Genomic DNA, 19,814 nt, shown 5'->3' on the forward strand with positions numbered 1-19,814 from the left:
TTTAAATCATTGTTAACACTTTTTAAAATAGAAATGGTTTCATGACAAGTAGATAGTTCAAAAGAAAGCATTTCATTTCTTTTAACTTCTAAAGCATAGGATTTTTGTGCCTCTACAAATTTATCATGTTCTTCATACAACAAATCCTCTTGTTTCTCTAAGAGTCTATCCTTCTCATTCAAGGCATCAATCAATTCATTGATTTTATCAATTTTATTTCTATCCAATCCCTTGAACAAGCTAGAGTAATCTATTTCCTCATCGCTAGACTCATCATCACTAGAAGAATCATAAGTAATATCGTCTCGAGTACATACCTTCTTCTCCTTTGCCATGAGGCATGTGTGACGCTCGTTGGGGAAGAGGGATAACTTGTTGAAGGCGGTGGCGGCGAGTCCTTCATTGTCAGAGTCGGAGGAGGAGCAATCCGAGTCCCACTCCTTTCCTAGATGTGCCTCGCCCTTGGCCTTCTTGTAATTTTTCTTCTTTTCCCTCTTGCTCCCGTGTTCCTGGTCACTTTCATTATCGGGACAGTTAGCAATAAAATGACCAATCTTACCGCATTTGAAGCATGAGCGCTTCCCCTTGGCTTTGGTCTTGCTTGGCTGTCCCTTGCGACCCTTAAGCGCCGTCTTGAAGCGCTTGATGATGAGGGCCATCTCCTCATCATTGAGCCCTGCCGCCTCAACTTGCGCCACCTTGCTAGGTAACGCCTCCTTGCTCCTTGTTGCCTTGAGAGCAATGGGTTGAGGCTCATGGATTGGACCGTTCAATGCGTCGTCCACGTACCTCGCCTCCTTGATCATCATTCGCCCGCTTACGAATTTTCCAAGGACTTCTTCGGGCGACATTTTGGTGTACCTGGGATTCTCACGAATATTATTCACCAAATGAGGATCAAGAATGGTAAAGGACCTTAGCAATAGTCGGACGACGTCATGGTCCGTCCATCGCGTGCTTCCATAGCTCCTTATTTTGTTGATAAGGGTCTTGAGCCGGTTGTATGTTTGGGTTGGCTCCTCGCCCCTTATCATCGCAAATCTTCCGAGCTCACCTTCTACCAGCTCCATCTTGGTGAGCAAGGTGACGTCATTCCCCTCATGAGAGATCTTGAGGGTGTCCCAGATTTGCTTGGCATTGTCCAAGCCGCTCACCTTATGGTACTCGTCCCTGCACAAGGAGGCTAACAACACAGTAGTAGCTTGTGCATTTCTATGAATTTGTTCATTAATAAAGATAGGACTATCCGAGCTATCAAACTTCATTCCATTTTCAACAATCTCCCATATGCTTGGATGGAGAGAGAATAGGTGACTACGCATTTTGTGGCTCCAAAATCCGTAGTCCTCCCCATCAAAGTGTGGAGGCTTGCCGAGAGGAATGGAGAGCAAGTGTGAATTTGAACTTTGCGGAATACGAGAGTAGTCAAAAGAAAAGTTCGAATTAACCGGTTTCCTCCTCTCGTAGTCGTTGTTGTCGTTGTCCTTTTGGGAAGAAGATGACTCGTCGCTGTCGTCGTAGTAGACAATTTCCTTGATGCGCCTTGTCTTCTTCTTCTTCCCATCTTTCCGTCTATGGCCCGAGCCCGAGTCGGTAGGCTTGTCATCCTTCGGCTCGTTGACGAAAGATTCCTTCTCTTTATCGTTGATCACGATACCCTTCCCCTTAGGATCCATCTCTTCGGGCGGTTAGTCCCTTTGTGAAGAGAATGGCTCCGATACCAATTGAGAGCACCTAGAGGGGGGGTGAATAGGTGATCCTGTAAAACTTGAAAAACTTAAGCCACAAAAACTTGGTTAAGTGTTAGCACAGTAAATGCCAAGTGGCTAGAGAGAAGTCCCAACAAAACACAATAACCACAAGAAATCAATCACAGAGATGGCACGGTGGTTATCCTGTGGTTCGGCCAAGACCAACGCTTGCCTACTCCACGTTGTGGCGTCCCAACGGACGAGGGTTGCAATCAACCCCTCTCAAGTGGTCCAAAGACCCACTTGAATACCACGGTGTTTTGCTTGCTTTACTCAATCCCGTTTGCGAGGAATCTCCACACTTTGGAGCCTCTCGCCCTTACACTTTAAGATCACAAAGAAGCACGGAGCAAGGGAGGGATTAGCAACGCACTCAAGACAAGAAATCACAGCAACACCACGCACACAAGTCGCAACTAGAGCTCACACCACAACTCAATGAGTTCACTACTCAACTAGAGCTCTAATTGCTATCGCAAAGAATCAAAGGCGCGAAATCGATGTCTTGGTGCTTAGGAATGCTTAGGAGATGCTTGGTGTTTAGGAATGCTTAGGAGATGCTTGGTGTACTCCTCCATGCGCCTAGGGGTCCCTTTTATAGCCCCAAGGCAGCTAGGAGCCGTTGAGAGCAATCTAGGAAGGCTGATCTTGCCTTCTGTCGACTGGCGCACCGGACAGTCCGGTGCCCGATTTCTTTCCAAAAATGACGCAGTCGACCGTTGGCAGCCTGAGAGCCGTTGGCGCACCGGACATGTCCGGTGCACACCGGACAGTCCGGTGCCCCCTTCTAGCCGTTGGCTCGGCCACGTGTCCCGCACAGATCGCGCGGCCGACCGTTGGCCCGGCCGACAGTTGGCTCACCGGACAGTCCGGTGCACACCGGACAGTCCGGTGAATTATAGCCGTACGTCGCCGGTGAATTCCCGAGAGCGGCCACTTCGCTCGAACCAGCCTGGCGCACCGGACACTGTCCGGTGCACCACCGGACAGTCTGGTGCTCCCAGACTGGGCAGATTCTTGGCTGCTCGAGCCAAGACATTTCCAATTGGATTTTTCCTGTTTCCAGCACTTAGACACAGTACATTAGTCCATAAAACAATGTACTAAGTCTGAGAAACATACCTTTATCCTTGGTTTGTACTTTGTCCACCATTTTACATTTAAGCACTTGTGTTAGACACTAAATCACCAAAATACTTAGAAATGGCCCAATGGCACATTTCCCTTTCAGGAAGGCACTCTTTACGTCCATTTGATAAAGCTTGAAGCCATGGTAAGTAGCATAGGTCAATAATATACGAATTGACTCAAGCCTAGCTACGGGTGCATAGGTTTCACCGAAATCCAAACCTTTGACTTGGGAGTATCCTTTGGCCACAAGTCGGGCTTTGTTCCTTGTCACCACACCATGCTCGTCTTGCTTGTTGCGGAAAACCCATTTGGTTCCTACAACATTTTGATTAGGACGTGGAACCAAATGCCATACCTCATTCCTAGTGAATTTGTTGAGCTCCTCTTGCATCGCCACCACCCAATCCGAATCTTGAAGTGCTTCCTCTACCCTATGTGGCTCAATAGAGGAAACAAACGAGTAATGCTCACAAAAATGTGCAACACGAGATCTAGTGGTTACCCCCTTATGAATATCGCCGAGGATGGTGTCGACGGGGTGATCTCGTTGGATTGCTTGGTGGACTCTTGGGTGTGGCGGCCTTGGTTCTTCATCCTCCTTGTCTTGATCATTTGCATCTCCCCCTTGATCATTGCCGTCATCTTGAGGTGGCTCATTTGCTTGATCTTCTCCTTCATCAACTTGAGCCTCATCCTCATTTTGAGTTGGTGGAGATGCTTGCGTGGAGGAGGATGGTTGATCTTGTGCATTTGGAGGCTCTTCGGATTCCTTAGGACACACATCCCCAATGGACATGTTCCTTAGCGCGATGCACGGAGCCTCTTCATCACCTATCTCATCAAGAGCAACTTGCTCTACTTGAGAGCCGTTAGTCTCATCAAACACAACGTCACAAGAAACTTCAACTTGTCCAGAGGACTTGTTAAAGACTCTATATGCCCTTGTGTTTGAATCATATCCTAGTAAAAAGCCTTCTACAGTCTTAGGAGCAAATTTAGATTTTCTACCTCTTTTGACAAGAATAAAGCATTTGCTACCAAAGACTCTAAAATATGAAATATTGGGCTTTTTACCGGTTAGGAGTTCGTATGATGTCTTTTTGAGGATTCGGTGTAGATATAATCGATTGATGGCGTAGCAAGCGGTGTTGACGGCCTCGGCCCAAAACCGATCCGAAGTCTTGTACTCATCAAGCATGGTTCTTGCCATGTCCAATAGAGTTCTATTATTCCTCTCCACTACACCATTTTGTTGTGGGGTGTAGGGAGAAGAGAACTCATGCTTGATGCCCTCCTCCTCAAGGAAGCCTTCGATTTGTGAGTTCTTGAACTCTGTCCCGTTGTTGCTTCTTATTTTCTTAATCCTTAAGCCGAACTCGTTTTGAGCCCGTCTCAAGAATCCCTTTAATGTTTCTTGGGTATGAGATTTTTCCTGCAAAAAGAATACCCAAGTGAAGCGAGAATAATCATCCACAATAACTAGACAGTACTTACTCCCGTCGATGCTTATGTAAGCGATCGAGCCGAATAGGTTCATGTGTAGGAGCTCCAGTGGCCTGTCAGCCGTCATGATGTTTTTGTGTGGATGATGAACACCAACTTGCTTCCCTGCTTGGCATGCGCTACAAATCCTGTCTTTCTCAAAATGAACATTTGTTAATCCTAAAATGTGCTCTCCCTTTAGAATCTTATGAAGATTCTTCATCCCAACATGGGCCAGTCGGCGGTGCCAGAGCCAACCCATGTTAGTCTTAGCAATTAAGCAAGTGTCGAGTTCAGCTCTATCAAAATCTACCAAGTATAGCTGACCCTCTAACACTCCCTTAAATGCTACTGAATCATCACTTCTTCTAAAGACAGTGACACCTACATCAGTAAATAGACAGTTGTAGCCCATTTGACATAATTGAGAAACAGAAAGCAAATTGTAATCTAAAGAATCTACAAGAAAAACATTGGAAATAGAATGGTCAGGAGATATAGCAATTTTACCCAATCCTTTGACCAAACCTTGATTTCCATCCCTGAATGTGATAGCTCGTTGGGGATCTTGGTTTTTCTCGTAGGAGGAGAACATCTTCTCCCCTGTCATGTGGTTTGTGCATCCGCTATCGATGATCCAACTTGAGCCCCCGGATGCATAAACCTACAAAACAAGTTTAGTTCTTGACTTTAGGTACCCAAATGGTTTTGGGTCCTTTGGCATTAGACACAAGAACTTTGGGTACCCAAACACAAGTCTTTGACCCCTTGTGCTTGCCCCCAACATACTTGGCAACTACTTTGCCGGATTTGTTAGTTAAAACATATGATGCATCAAAAGTTTTAAATGAGATGTCATGATCATTTGATGCACTTGGAGTTTTCTTCTTAGGCAACTTAGCACGGGTAGGTTGCCTAGAACTAGATGTCTCACCCTTATACATAAAAGCATGGTTAGGGCCAGAGTGAGACTTCCTAGAATGAATTCTCCTAATTTTGCTCTCGGGATAACCGGCAGGGTATAAAATGTAACCCTCGTTATCCTGAGGCATGGAAGCCTTGCCCTTAACAAAGTTGGACAATTTCTTAGGAGGGGCACTAAGTTTGACATTGTCCCCCTTTTGGAAACCAATGCCATCCTTAATGCTAGGGCGTCTCCCACTATAAAGCATACTACGAGCAAATTTAAATTTTTCATTTTCAAGTTCATGCTCGGCAATTTTAGCATCTAATTTTGCTATATGATCATTTTGTTGTTTAATTAAAGCCATGTGATCATGAATAGCATTAATATCAACATCTCTACATCTAGTACAAATGGAAGTATGTTCAACAGTAGATGTAGTGGGTTTGCAAGATTTTAATTCTACAACCTTAGCATTCAATATATCATTTTTACTTCTAAGGTCGGAAATAGTAACATTGCAAACATCTAATTCTTTAGCCTTAGCAAGCAATTTTTCATTTTCATTCCTAAGACTAGCAAGAGAAATGTTCAATTCTTCAATCTTAGTAAGAAAATCAACATTATCATTTCTAGGATTGGGAATTGAAATATTACAAGCATTTGAATCAACCTTAGCAATAAGTTTAGCATTGTCATTTTTAAGGATGTCAATAGTCTCATGGCAAGTGCTTAGCTCACTAGATAGTTTTTTCACATTTTTCTACTTCTAGAGCGTAAGCATTTTTAACTTTAACATGCTTCTTGTTTTCTTTAATAAGGAAGTCCTCTTGGGAATCCAAGAGATCATCCTTCTCATGGATAGCACTAATCAATTCATTTAATTTTTCTTTTTGTTGCATGTTTAAGTTGGCAAAAAGAGTACGAAATTATCTTCCTCATCACTAGCATTATCATCGCTAGAGGACTCATATCTAGTGGAGGATTTGGATTTAACCTTCTTCTTTTTGCCGTCCTTGGCCATGAGGCACTTGTGGCCGACGTTGGGGAAGAGAAGGCCCTTGTTGATGGCGATGTTGGCGGCATCCTCGTCGGAGGAGGAGTCGGAGGAGCTCTCGTCCGAGTCCCACTCGCGGCATACATGGGCGTCGCCACCCTTCTTATTGTATTATTTCTTCTTCTCCTTTCTTCTCCCCTTCTTGTCGTCGCCCCTGTCACTGTCACTAGAAATAGGACATTTTGCTATAAAGTGACCGGGCTTACCACACTTGTAGCAAACCTTCTTGGAGCGGGGCTTGTAATCCTTCCCTCTCCTTTGCTTGAGGATTTGGCGGAAGCTCTTGATGACAAGCGCCATTTCCTCGTTGTCGAGCTTGGAGGCGTCAATGGGTGTTCTACTCGATGTAGACTCCTCCTTCTTCTCCTTCGTCGCCTTAAATGCGATCGGTTGTGCTTCGGACGTGGAGGGATCATCAAGCTCGTTGATCTTCCTTGAGCCTTTGATCATGAATTCAAAGCTCACAAAATTCCCGATCACTTCCTCGGGAGTCATTAGTGTATATCTAGGATTGCCACGAATTAATTGGACTTGAGTAGGGTTAAGGAAAATAAGTGATCTTAGAATAACCTTAACCATTTCGTGGTCATCCCATTTCTTGCTCCCGAGGTTGCGCACTTGGTTCACCAAGGTTTTGAGCCGGTTGTACATGTCTTGTGGCTCTTCCCCTTTTCGAAGCCGGAAGCGACCGAGCTCCCCCTCGATCGTCTCCCGCTTGGTGATCTTGGTTAGCTCATCTCCCTCGTGCGCGGTCATGAGCACATCCCATACTTCCTTCGCGCTCTTCAACCCTTGCACCTTGTTATACTCCTCTCGACTTAGAGAGGCGAGGAGTATAGTTGTGGCTTGGGAGTTGAAGTGCTCGATTTGGGCTACCTCGTCCTCATCATAATCCTCATCCCCTACGGATGGTACCTGTGCTCCAAACTCAACAACATTCCATATACTTTTGTGCAGTGAGGTTAGGTGAAATTTCATTAAATCACTCCACCTAGCGTAATCTTTACCGTCAAAGGTTGGCGGTTTGCCTAATGGAACGGAAAGTAATGGAGTATGTTTAGAAATGCGAGGGTAGCGTAGGGGGATCTTACTAAACTTCTTGCGCTCATGGCGCTTAGAAGTTACGGAGGGCGCGTCGGAGCCGGAGGTGGAAGGTGATAAAGTATCGGTCTCGTAGTAGACCACCTTCCTCATCTTCTTTTGCTCGTCGCCACTCCGATGCGACTTGTGGGAAGAAGCTTTCTTCTCCTTCTCTTTTCCTTTTTTGTGGAACTCTTTCGATGAAGCCTTCCCGTGGCTTGTAGTGGGCTTGTCGCCGGTCTCCATCTCCTTCTTGGTGTGTTCTCCCGACATCACTTCGAGCGGTTAGGCTCTAATGAAGCACCGGGCTCCAATACCAATTGAAAGTCGCCTAGAGGGGGGTGAATAGGGCGAAACTGAAATTTACAAAGTTAATCACAACTACAAGCCGGGTTAGCGTTAGAAATATAATCAAGTCCGCGAAAGAGGGTGCAAAACAAATCGCAAGAGAATAAAGAGTGTGACAAGCGGATTTGTTTTACCGATGTTCGGTTCTCGCAAACCTACTCCCCGTTGAGGTGGTCACAAAGACCGGGTCTTTTTCAACCCCTTCCCTCTCTCAAACGGTCCCTCGGACCGAGTGAGCTTTCTCTTCTCAAATCAACCGGGAACAAAACTTCCCCGCAAGGACCACCACACAATTGGTGTCTCTTGCCTTGGTTACAATTGAGTATTGATCACAGGAAAGAATGAGAAAGAAGAAAGCAATCCAAGCGCAAGAGCTCAAAGGAACACAACAAATCACTCTCACTTAACACTAAAGATTTTGTGGAATTGGGAGAGGATTTGATCACTTGGGTGTGTCTTGTATTGAATGCCTAGCACTTGTAAGTGGTTGGAAGGTGGAAAACTTGGATGACTTGAATGTGGGGTGGTTGGGGTATTTATAGCCCCAACCACCAAACTAGTCGTTTGGTGGAGGCTGCTGTCGCATGGCGCACCGGACAGTCCGGTGCGCCAGCCACATCACCAGGTCGTTGGGTTCCGACCATTGGAGCTCTGACGTGTGGGCCCGCCTGGCTGTCCGGTGGTGCACCGGACAAGTCCTGTAGACTGTCCGGTATGCCACCCGCGCGTGCTCTGCTCCTCTACGCGCGCTGGCGCGCATTTAATGCGTTGCAGACGACCGTTGGCGCGAAGTAGTCGTTGCTCCGCTGGCTCACCGGACAGTCCGGTGTGCACTGGACATGTCCGGTGAATTATAGCGGAGCAGATTCCTGAAGCTGGTCGAGTTCAGAGTCGCTCTCCTCTGGAGCACCGGACATGTCCGGTGAATTATAGCGAAGCGCCTTTGAAAATTCCCGAAGGTGCGAAGTTGGGCTTGGAGTCCCCTGGTGCACCGGACAGTCCGGTGCGCCAGACCAGGGCTGCCTTTGGTAATCCCTTGCTCTTTTTTGTTGAACCCATTTCTTGGTCTTTTTATTGGCTAAGTGTGAACCTTTGGCACCTGTATAACTTATAGACTAGAGCAAACTAGTTAGTCCAATTATTTGTGTTGGGCAATTCAACCACCAAAATCATTTAGGAAATAGGTGTAAGCCTAATTCCCTTTCAGTTTTATATCAAATTTATGACACCTTTTGATGTGTTTTACAGCAATCTCTTGCGAAGTGAGATTGTGCGCGTGTTTTACACTAAATTTCGTACTCATTTACGCTGTTTTAGCTCATGTTTTACGCTGAAATCATTCGAGCCAGAACCTGCGCATGATCGGCTGCACGCGATTTTCACGCCGTAATTTTGGGCCCTGTTTGCTGTTACAAAACAAATATAGAATTTACGATAAATTGTACTCATTTACGTTGTTTTAAATCACGTTTTATGCTGGAATCCGCTCGAGACAGAACCCGCGCACGATCGGCTGCACGCGATTTTCACGCCGTAATTTTGGGTCCTGTTTGCTGTTACAAAACAGATATAGGATTTACGCTGAATTTTGTACTCATTTACGCTGTTTTAGCTCACGTTTTACGGTGGAATCCGCCCGAGCTAGAACCCGCGCACGATCGGCTGCACGCGATTTTCACGCCGTAATTTTGGGCCCCGTTTGCTGTTACAAAACAGATATAGGATTTACGCTAAATTTTGTACTCATTTACGCTGTTTTAGCTCACGTTTTACGCTGGAATCCGCCCGAGCCAGAACCCGCGCACGATCGGTTGCACGCGATTTTCACGCCGTAATTTTGAGCCCTGTTTGCTGTTACAAAACAGATATAGGATTTACGCTAAATTGTGTACTCATTTACGCTATTTTAGCTAACGTTTTACGCTTGAATCCGTCCGAGGCAGAACCAGATCGGTCACGCGTGGATATACCTGACTGGGCCTTCCCATACTAATGGAAGCACATGGCTTCCATATATATATATATATATATATATATTGCGCCCGAGGCCGAGGGGAGAAATGACTTGTCTCTTTGGTGCCATATGTTGATGGGTAGTACGTATGCTTCCGGATCTGAAGAGGCCGCCGAGATTCTACTATTACCATTTCATCAGAAATGTTTTATAATGACATTATTACTGCTAAAGTTATTTTTGTATAGACGATCGGTTTTTTTTATCAGTAGAGCTGAGGCAGCAGGCACGTCATCCACCTCCCCAACAATAAAAACACATCTTCATTAATGATGTTTTTTTCGAAAAATGGACATCGTGTCAGCCCTCTGTTAATTCTACTAACAAAGGCCGGAGGGCGTCCAGAAAACTCAAAACCCCAAAAAAATCCAACTTCTAGGAATCGAACCACAAAACTATTTTTTTGCAAAGCATACCGATCTATTTAATGTATTATAGTTCTCATATGGTTTAATCTAAAAATGATATATTTTACCCTAAAAGTAATAAAGATGTGTACAAATGCATGAATCAATGCCTTGGGTCACGAATCAGATGGCCCGGGGCTTATATCCGCCACTGTCTACCACTTCACACCACAAACGTGTTTGTGTTTATATACATTGTGTTATTGTTGTATATCAATAGTTTATATTCTTATGACTAATAAATGAACTCAAATAAAAAAAAGAAGTACAATCTTTTAAATCATGTCAAGTACTATATTTTTAGTATATGATGTATTTCCATCCAAAAAACTTTCAAAATCTCAAAAAAAAAGAAACATAAAAACATGTGAATTTAAAAAAAATTGACACTCTAAACATTTCAAACCAAAAGCTTGTCAATGCCAACATGTAGCTGATATTGACACCGTCTATATAAAATTTATAGTAATTAATACTTCATCCGTTCTTTTTTATTTGTCACGTTTTTAGTAAAAAATAACTAGTGAACGACAAATATTCGAAAACTGAGGTTTATATTTTATAACTTTGTAGTTAATTTTTTTACGGAGATGGACGTTCTAAGACGCGGACGTCTTGATGAATCGATGATTTCTAGAGGTGGTTATCTTAGGACGTCCGTCGCCGGAAATAGTTTTTGGGTGACGAAAACATATTCCTGAAGCCTCCCTAAGGATTTATAGAGATATGGTTGTTAGGTATGCTGGCCTCCGAAAAACATTTTTCCACTATCTTCTAAAATTAATTTTCTAGTTAAGTGATGGGAAAGAGATCATATTGGGACGAGACATAAAAGAAGAGGAACGAAGCGCTTTTCTAGCTAGGGATGGGAACAATGATACCCAATACAAGCAGATAAGATACATAAGGAGGGACGGCCGGCCGGCCGGGCCAGGTAAAGCGACGAAGCCTTATGGGCATCTCAATTTCTCTAACCCGATATGCCTTCCATTGGTAGGGCGCGCGTGTGTTCTTGAGAGATTCTCAAAAAAGCTCATCGTCACCATAGAGCGCTACTAGCTAGTGCGACTTTTTCTTTCTCTCCCCCTCTTGGAAGTAGCATCGATCGATTAAGGCCGCCTTTACAACCACCATGATGGCGGCTTCGTCATCGTCCTCCAACCTCAGTGATCACCTCGCGCAAGATGACCTCCTCCCATGGCCTTCTTCTTCTTCCTCCTCCCTGCCATTTGCTCCTGCTGCTCCCCATCACAGCGCCATTATTGGAGGCAACAGCCAGCAACCTCTAGCGCTGTAAGCACCTGCAACACTATAGCACTACTAATGTTTGTAGCTTAGTTGATTCTGTTTACAGTTCTCAGGGCCGAAATTGAACTCTCCTGAAATTTTGGTTTGTTCTACATCCACTGTGTGTCATCCTAGCCTATTTTTCCCCCTCCCTTTCTCTCTCTCTCTCAAAGAAAAGTACTCCCTCCGTTTCTTTTTATTAGTCGCTAGATAGTGTAATTTTACACTATCCAGCGACTAATAAAAAGAAACGGAGAGAGTATGTAGTATGCATTTCAGGTTCTTTGTTAATAGGCTGGATTTTTCCTAGGATTTGGAGTTTTCCTCTGCATGCTTGTTGTTCTCTCCCTCCCTGCTGCTGCTGTCTCTATGGAGTCTAGGAAATTGTAGCTCGGCAAAATGACAAGTTAGGGCAGAAAGAAAGAAACAGAAGGGATGCAGCTCATGCTTACGACTCCATCCACCGATTTGTTGGTTTCCTCCGCGAGTCCACTTCTTTAATTTGTTTTCCCTGGCCAGCCAGATGGATATATTTATTTACTTGATTATTGATTCCTTTTACTACTGCAGAAACTGCGCTGACCGGCATCACTCCGACGAGCTTGAGGTGCTCCTCTCAGCACAAGGCAGCCACCACCACCAGAGCCACAGCCACAGGCACAGCCACCCTGCTTCTCCGGTGATCCCTCCGCAGCTCAGCAGCTCTCTGCTAACGATGCAAGACCTAGGGTTCCAATGGAGCAACTGCGGCGGCGGCTTCCTAGACACCTCACCGTCCACGCCGCCGACGAACGGGCAGCTGCAGCACGATGGCCACGACGACGACAAGATCGAGGCGGAGGGCACGCTTATTACTAACTCGTCAAGGCCATCGTGTGCGGGCACAGCCACGATAGCCGCCAGCTGCCACGACGTCGTCCTCCACGGCGGCGGCGGCGGCGGCACCGTGCTCCCGACCATAAACATCTCGCTGACGACGACGACGACGACGCACACGCAGGCGCAGCAGCAGCAGCGACCGTTCCTGGCGGCGCCGCCGCCTCTCCCGGGCGACGCGTTCGAGATACTACTGGCCTCGTCGAGGCTGTGCAAGACCCTGCTGCTTAGCCAAGCTGCTGCTTCTTCTTCTTCTTCTTCGGTGCTGCTCCACGACGACGGCACGATCAGCACGGTGCCTTCGCTGAGATCGGAGTCGGAGCATGTGGCCTATGGCTATGGCGGCGGCCCTCCTCCTCCTGCTCCTGCCGCTGCTCATCGTCCCCGAGGACGACGACCATCCGTTGACAACTACAAGCAGCAGGTCAGTGCGGCACATCCCGAACTTATTGCCTCTCGTGTCAGCTCCTCCAACCGCGCGCTGCTGGTTTTCTTTTGTTTTTCTTCTTCTTCTTCTTCTTTGGCTACGCGTATCCTACTTCAGGCATTTACTAGTATATTTTTTGTAACTCTCTTGGCAGGCGCGCGCGAGTTAGTTGAAGTAAAAAACAGTTACTAGTACGCGTAGTTGTACTGTTAAATTTTATATGTACTTTTGTTTGGACAAATAATGCTTAGTGAAAATATATGTGTTTAGTGTAGTACATATATATAGCATGGTCATTCATTCGTTTTTCAATGTGTTTCCAGTCACTGTATTTTTTAAAACTCAAGAAATAATATATATATATATATATATGTATGTATGTATGTATGTATGTATGCGTATGCTGTGTATGAGAGTACACCTAGCTAGAGCTACGGATTTTCGTAGCGATAAGACCAACTCCAACAGACTCCGCATGCGGCTCCGTATCTCGTTTTTTGCACAGCGTAGCACACTATTCATCAGTCCAGCAGTCTCCGTATCTGTCTCCCTAAAAAGCACGTCGTGTACCTACACTCCCCTTTTCCACGTTTTCTCTCTCCTCTCCGCACAAGACTGCATGCGCTCGCGGGTGCTCGCGGGACCCAGCTGTCACAGTCTGCATGTGAAGTGTAAATACGGAGTCTGTTGGAAAACACCCTCCATGCCCCCTCCGTATCCACGGCTGCCACTTCTTAGGATACGGATACGGAGCCAGCACTGCTGGAGTTGGTCTAACAAGTAGTAGAGCAACATTTGCATGCATGGCATGGGAAGAGACATTAATTGTTGCGCGATTTATTCAGTGTGAGCCATGAGGGGACCATGCATCGATATATATCTAGAGGTGTTCAGTGTGTGATGACGGACAGCATGCATGCATCGATGGATCATCAGCTAGTACTACACGGTAGCTTAGCTTAGCTAGCTAGCTAGGACGATTTGGTCTGAACTCCGATACCGATGAGATGAGATGGAGGTGCCTGCTCATGGCGTGCCTGCTAGTACCAGCTACGTACATGCATGTCCATGTCGTCCCTACCCTGGCGGATCTGTGCTGCCAGCGTGCATGCGTTGCTCGCCCGCTCTCCTCCTACTGTCCTGGCCCCTGAACTGGATCGGAGCAAGGCTAGGCCAGGGCCAGCTAGGTCCGCGCGCGTTGTAGAAAGAGGAGTACAGTACAGGCTCTCTCTCTCTCTCCTTTTCTTCTCTGCATCCCCGCAGCTTTAGGATCGGCCGGAGTGGCCGCCCAAGCAGATCAGGTATAGCAGGGCCAGGACGCATATGCGTCGTATGCCCCTGCTCGCTTAATAATGGATTCCGCGCCGTCTGTTAGTAGAGATCTGCTGTCGTTACTCACAGCAGGCTTTATTTGCTGGACTGACTAATAAAAAAAAAGTCGTCCATTGCTTGCAGTGCAATGCCTGCCTGCCCCCTGCCTTGCCACTACCTACTTACTGAAAATAATGGTGGGAGAAGTGCATGATCGATCTTTGTTGCACGCATGCGTGCACGGATGCAGATGGGCGCCGCCGCCTGTGCCGCGGGAGCAGGCCGCCAGTGGAGCGCGGAGCACGGAGGGCGAGCCGCCGCCTGTGAAGAAAGGGCGGCAGCGGCACCAGCACGCCGCCCGGTGGTGGTGCCATGGAAGAAGCCTCGACTCGAGCAGCGCTCCGGCTCCGGCTCCGGCTCCGGCTCCTCCACCACCATCCTCCCTTCTTTCGAGGTACAGTATAGTAGTACGTCCGCTGCAGCAGGAGGGCGATTGATCAATATTCATGTATTACACAGGACAGGACTCACTCACGCTCTTCTCTGGGTAGTTAGGTACGGAAAGAGAAGTTAGGGGACCGGATCGCTGCCCTCCAGCAGCTCGTCTCGCCATTCGGCAAGGTAACTTAATCTAGGCTACCTCCGTCACAGTTCTCGAATATTTATCGCATGCTAGTTCATTTTCTTACGAACACAAAGAAAACGGAGGAGTGTGGGACTACTACGTATATACTACATATATGGAGGTTATTCTCTTGGGGCCAAGTAATATACCCTGACTACTAGTATGTGCAGACCGATACCGCGTCTGTGCTCATGGAGGCCATTGGCTACATCAAGTTCCTCCAAGACCAAGTCGAGGTAATTAATTAATTAATTAACTTGCTAGGATTTCCTTTTTCTCTCTCCTGACAGCAGCTCTCTCTCTCTCACACCTCCCTCCCCCCCTGCAGACTTTGAGCCGCCCCTACTTGAAGTCGTCCAGAAGTAGCAAGAAGCCCAGGCCGACGCACCAGCGGGTACACTACACCACATATATAAACCCTACTCCGGTGCTGTATCCTGTGCTGTGTGCTGCGCGTGCGTGCGTGTAATCGTGGTGTGTTTGCTGGTCAGGGGTGTTGGAACGCCAGCGCTGCAGGGGAGGAGCAGGAGCAGGAGGAGACGACGACGAGGAGGCGGCGGCCTGACCTCCGCAGCAGAGGGCTCTGCCTCGTGCCCCTCTCCTGCACGTCCTACGTCACCAACGAGAACGGGGCCTGGGTTCCTTCCCAATTTTAATTTTAGGGGAGACTACTAGCTATAGAGATCAGAGGAGCAGAGACAACACTGTACCACGAACTAATCCACGGTTAATATCACCTCACATCTCTGCTCTGCTCATGTTGTTGTCTGTGTCTCTTTGCCTTGGCCCTTGGCCGTAAATACCAGTCAGTTTCTATAAAATTCTCTTCGTCTACAGACGCAGCCAGCCCCACACAGAGCCATATGACGACTTACGAACGTCCAGTCCACACGACTGCTTTCCCAACGGCAACGAACAGCAGCAGCAAACGCAAGCTTCCACACAAATTCGAGCCCTTGAACCGTGAGATTACCAGATACGCATAAACATGGGGGGAAAACCTGACCATGTCAACATTTCAAGTGAATTTACAAGTACATGCGAGTCAGCTGCCCTGTGTTTATACAACTATAAGGACTCCGGCGGAGCCACAGATGCCTACAGGATAAACCTTAAAGAACCTGTATAGCTCTGGATCCTGCGGCGGACGCGTTTGCTTTACACCAACAGACAGACGACGACGCCGCCTCACGATGGCGACCCTTTGCTGCCCGTGGTCATGAAAGATTCGCCGCAGCCACACTCCCCCTTGGAGTTCGGGTTTACGAACACGAACTCGGACCTGGGTGCGGCAGGAACTCCGGTTAGTAACTGAAAAAGTGCTACGAAGAAAAGAAAAAAAGAAAAAGAAGGAACCACTGTGGAGTAGGGCCGGGGGCCATACTTTAACGGGTCGTCAACGTAGTCCATCTTGGTGCCTATGACATGCATCAGAGCCTTGGGGTCGATCAGCACTTTCACTCCCTTCTCCTCGACAAGCTCATCAAACTTCCCCTTTTCGTCTGCCGGTTACAGGAGCAAGTAACTGATTAAACACAGGAGCAGGCAGGTGTTGGCCAGCAGACAGCAGAAAAAAGCTATTAGGTATATATATATTCAACGCAATGCAGCAGACGCTTCAGTAACTGGTAAACCTCATTTACATGGACCAGTCGATGTTAGGCGAAACCATAAAAGGTGCCTGCCAGTCCACTTACACCTCATAAGTTCCTACCCAAGTTTTACTTTCATACTAATGTTACACTTGGAAGCTATGGCATCGCAGAGATGGGCCAGTGCGCACCATGCTTTTGCTGCATTGATTGATACAGGCTGATTCAATAGTGAACCCAAAAAAAAAAGGGGCATATGTTGGCGAAGTCCCATTGGGTATTAAAAGTAGGAAGTAATTGAACGTCGTGACCAATACAACCATTGAAGGGATAGTTTGGAATCCCCTCTGGGATTGTAGGGGATTGCGGGAGAAATTAGTTCATTTTCCCCCCTTTCCAAACTAGTAGCCAGAAAAGCCATTCAGACCCCGGTACTAAAATACTTAAACGTGGTGCCCAATGGTAATGTTACAGCAGGGGGGTCGAGGATTTCAGAGATGACAAGGTTTTTTGTACCATTCAGGGGCCAACGAAGGACAGTACCGGGTGTCCTGCACCCCCCCCCCCCCTGGATGCATATATCAAGCAAAATTTACATGCGAATCGTGACTAAAAGCAGTTAGAGCAACTCCAGTAGTTCTCTAAAAGACTTCCTAAATCAATAATTTAGCTAGTTAACATAAAAACTATTCTCTAACAGTTCTCTAAACGAACTTTCTAAATTTAACAACTTGTCATCTAACCTCATTTTCTCTCTACATTTGACAACCATTTAACAACTCCCTAAACAAAAATATTGACTGGATTATGTAGTTTTTGTGACTTATTTTTTTATGTGGATAGATACAAAACAAAATTACAACCTATATTTAGAGAACTATTGGAGAACTCACATTTTTTTACTCCAAAAACCATTTAGCAACTTCTTAAATCTGTAATTTAGAGAGCTAAAATTTACATAACTATTGGAGTTGCTCTTAGGAAGTCTAAATTTAAACACTTCAGCACCCATTCAGTTAAAAGACATGCACCAAGCACCCCCTCTTGTAGCAATCCTGGTTCCGCCTCTGGTAGCGTTGGTTAGGCTGATACGACAGTGAAAAAAGGGTAAGACTTGAGCAAATCCCATCCAATCCAATTGGATATTATCAGGGCCGAATCTGTGTCCCAGGCTGGGGCGGCTACAGCCCCGGTCCAGCACCTAAAAAGCTAAAGAAACCCCTTATAAACTTAGCCCATGAATATGAGGCCTAGAAGGCCAGGCTCCACCCAAAGGTCCAACATCCACCTCTCTTCTCCAACTCGGGCGGCACAGATGCTCTGATTCCCGACGCCTCTCTGTTCGCCAACGTTTCTGATCTCCGTTGCGGCATCTTACAGGAAGCTGCGCCCAGGCATCCCTGCTGCGGTTGGCTCTAGTCAGTCAACAGCAATCGCCCCCAGCGGGCCAGTACCCCAACGGGCAATCCCCAAGGACATGGCCAGAGACCCCCAGCACTAAGGGGAGCGATGGCACCAGACGGTCAGGTAGCAGGCGCCCAGCTGATCACCTTTCAAAGGGAATAACATCCCTAGGTGGCGTCGGGCAGGTGTCTAGCCGGCCAGGCGACCGCCGCTCTCATCCCCCATCTGTTGGTATGCTAGCTGCTGCAGTGAGCCAATGAGGTACAGGATGTTCTATGGTCTAGAACTTCAGTTCATGTTCATCCCACTTTGATTGCCAATTCCAATTTTTTGGCATGAATAATTGATTCTAAATTGCTACATAGAGTGACATTTGTTTACATCCATGGAAGATAAAAAAATACTAAAGTGCTTTTTGTCCACAAGAAACACTATGTTATATGTCACCCCGATCATTTTAAATGTATCCTATTATTTCTATTCATCATTACATCTATTAAGTTGTTTATTTAGTTTATGACTCATAAATTTTCTACCTTCCAATTATTTAGCCCCCCTTTGATCCACTTATAGATCCATCAAAGGGTATTGTGAATATTCTGGTAATTAAACTGGCACACCGACATACAACTGAACAGTAACGAAAATAAAAGCGAAATGGTAAGAACACAAACATGGTATATGACTGAACTGAAATCATCATGATCCAACAGAAGTAACAATTCGCAATGAAGGATATTATACATAATTCTGCATATTAGATGACCGGGGCAGTATTAAGCAAGATGTGTAACATAACATAAGCTTATCACTTTATCCATTTCCCTCTCTTTCTGTTGTGGATGAAATCGGATGTTGTTAATGTGAAACAATGGAAAACTGGTGCAGGAAGTTGATCCGTGCAATAAGGAAGCGGTAAGTATACCGGCATAGTTGAGCGTGTACGAGAGGCCGTTGCAACCACGCGCTTTGACGCCGAGCCGCAGGAATGGCCGCTGCCTGAGGCTGAGGAGCTGCCGGATCCTGGACGCCGCGGCGTCCGTCAGCGTGAGGGCCTGCCTGCGAATAGCCCTGTCGGCCGCAGCCCTCAGCACGGAGGACGACATGGCTAACTGGCGGCGGGTTCCACAGCAACCTCTCCTCCACGAACAAGCCGCGACGCAGAGGCCTAATGGAATCACGTAAGAAGCAGAACAATATGCCACTAGTTGAAGAAACAATCAAATCGAACCAAAGTGGAGATCTTTACAAATTAATTCGAGATAATAACTAGGCAAACCAATTCTATACCATAGTTTCATTCAATAGGATGGGAGAGCAGGCGATTCGAGCTGTTGATTGGGAATCTCAACGAGCTGCTCACCTGCAGATTGGAATTGGATCGATGGATGGACGGTGGACGCCTGCACGCCGATTGGATCTCCTCCTCCTTGGACGGCTGCTGGGTTGGGATGGGACAGGACAAGAGCCTTCCTCGCCACAGCTGCCGTGCCGTGCTGCTCCTCTTCTCCGAGACGCTGGGAGCTCCGATTGGAGACGTCTGGAAGACGGCCAGACGGGAGGCGCATAGGAATGACGTGACGGAGTTTCGTCGTCGAATTCCACCGGCTCCCCCGAGGCCCGCCCGCCCGACCGGCCGAGCTTTTCCTTCGGCTCCCTAGTGGCCCAGGACCAACCTAACCCAATAAAAAGCCCGATCCAACACGGCCGTCAGTTGGGCGCGAGCCAACAAAGTTAGCCCAATATTGTGCTCGGGTCAGGCCATAAGAAAATGTAAAAGGAAAACTTTTTTCACTCGATCCTACACTTATGGATGTAAAGCCCAAAATTGATAAAAAATATATAATAATAATAGTAGAATAAATAAAGAAATATATTTATCATGGTAATTTGGGAATTGTTGAAACCTTTGAAAATTTCATTAGGATCCTTCCTTATTATAATCTATCAATAATATTGAAGTAGTGGAGGTGGAGCAACCAGTAAACAAACAAAGAAGGATGAATCTCTTGTTTATAATTTTGTGTGACGCACTTTATCAAAACCATACCTTAAATTAGACCTCCAATTTTAAATAAAGACATAAAATGAAAAAATGAGAAAAGGAATTCTAATGCA

At 46.5% G+C, this 19,814-nt stretch overlaps 2 protein-coding genes across 4 annotated transcripts; one reads left to right on the forward strand and one right to left on the reverse strand.

Moving 5' to 3' along the window:
• The first annotated feature begins 11,128 nt into the window (after positions 1-11,128).
• On the forward strand, positions 11,129-15,553 carry LOC100381500 (uncharacterized). 2 transcript variants are annotated; one of them, NM_001174331.1, is made up of 7 exons: positions 11,129-11,467; positions 12,032-12,761; positions 14,326-14,529; positions 14,631-14,696; positions 14,871-14,936; positions 15,029-15,094; positions 15,192-15,456. In NM_001174331.1, exons 1-7 carry the CDS (start codon positions 11,307-11,309, stop codon positions 15,354-15,356), a joined length of 1,458 nt encoding a protein of 485 aa, NP_001167802.1. In that variant the 5' UTR covers positions 11,129-11,306; the 3' UTR covers positions 15,357-15,456. The 2 variants fall into 2 exon arrangements, with proteins under 2 accessions (NP_001167802.1, XP_008655158.1); XM_008656936.3 differs by lacking the exon at positions 11,129-11,467 and adding an exon at positions 11,477-11,931 and having other exon boundaries at positions 15,192-15,553.
• Positions 15,554-15,638: 85 nt separating this feature from the next.
• LOC100280739 (HESB-like domain-containing protein 2) lies at positions 15,639-19,253 on the reverse strand. Of its 2 annotated transcripts, none has more exons than NM_001155722.1 (4): positions 19,060-19,239; positions 18,622-18,864; positions 16,085-16,202; positions 15,639-15,982 (listed from the first exon to the last, which is right to left on the reverse strand). In NM_001155722.1, exons 2-4 carry the CDS (start codon positions 18,800-18,802, stop codon positions 15,889-15,891), a joined length of 393 nt encoding a protein of 130 aa, NP_001149194.1. In that variant the 5' UTR covers positions 18,803-18,864; positions 19,060-19,239; the 3' UTR covers positions 15,639-15,888. The 2 variants fall into 2 exon arrangements, with proteins under 2 accessions (NP_001149194.1, XP_035817327.1); XM_035961434.1 differs by having other exon boundaries at positions 15,648-15,982; positions 18,987-19,253.
• Positions 19,254-19,814: the final 561 nt, after the last annotated feature.

Source organism: Zea mays, chromosome 8, assembly GCF_902167145.1.
Source record: "Zea mays cultivar B73 chromosome 8, Zm-B73-REFERENCE-NAM-5.0, whole genome shotgun sequence".
Classification (NCBI taxonomy): Eukaryota; Viridiplantae; Streptophyta; class Magnoliopsida; order Poales; family Poaceae; genus Zea; species Zea mays.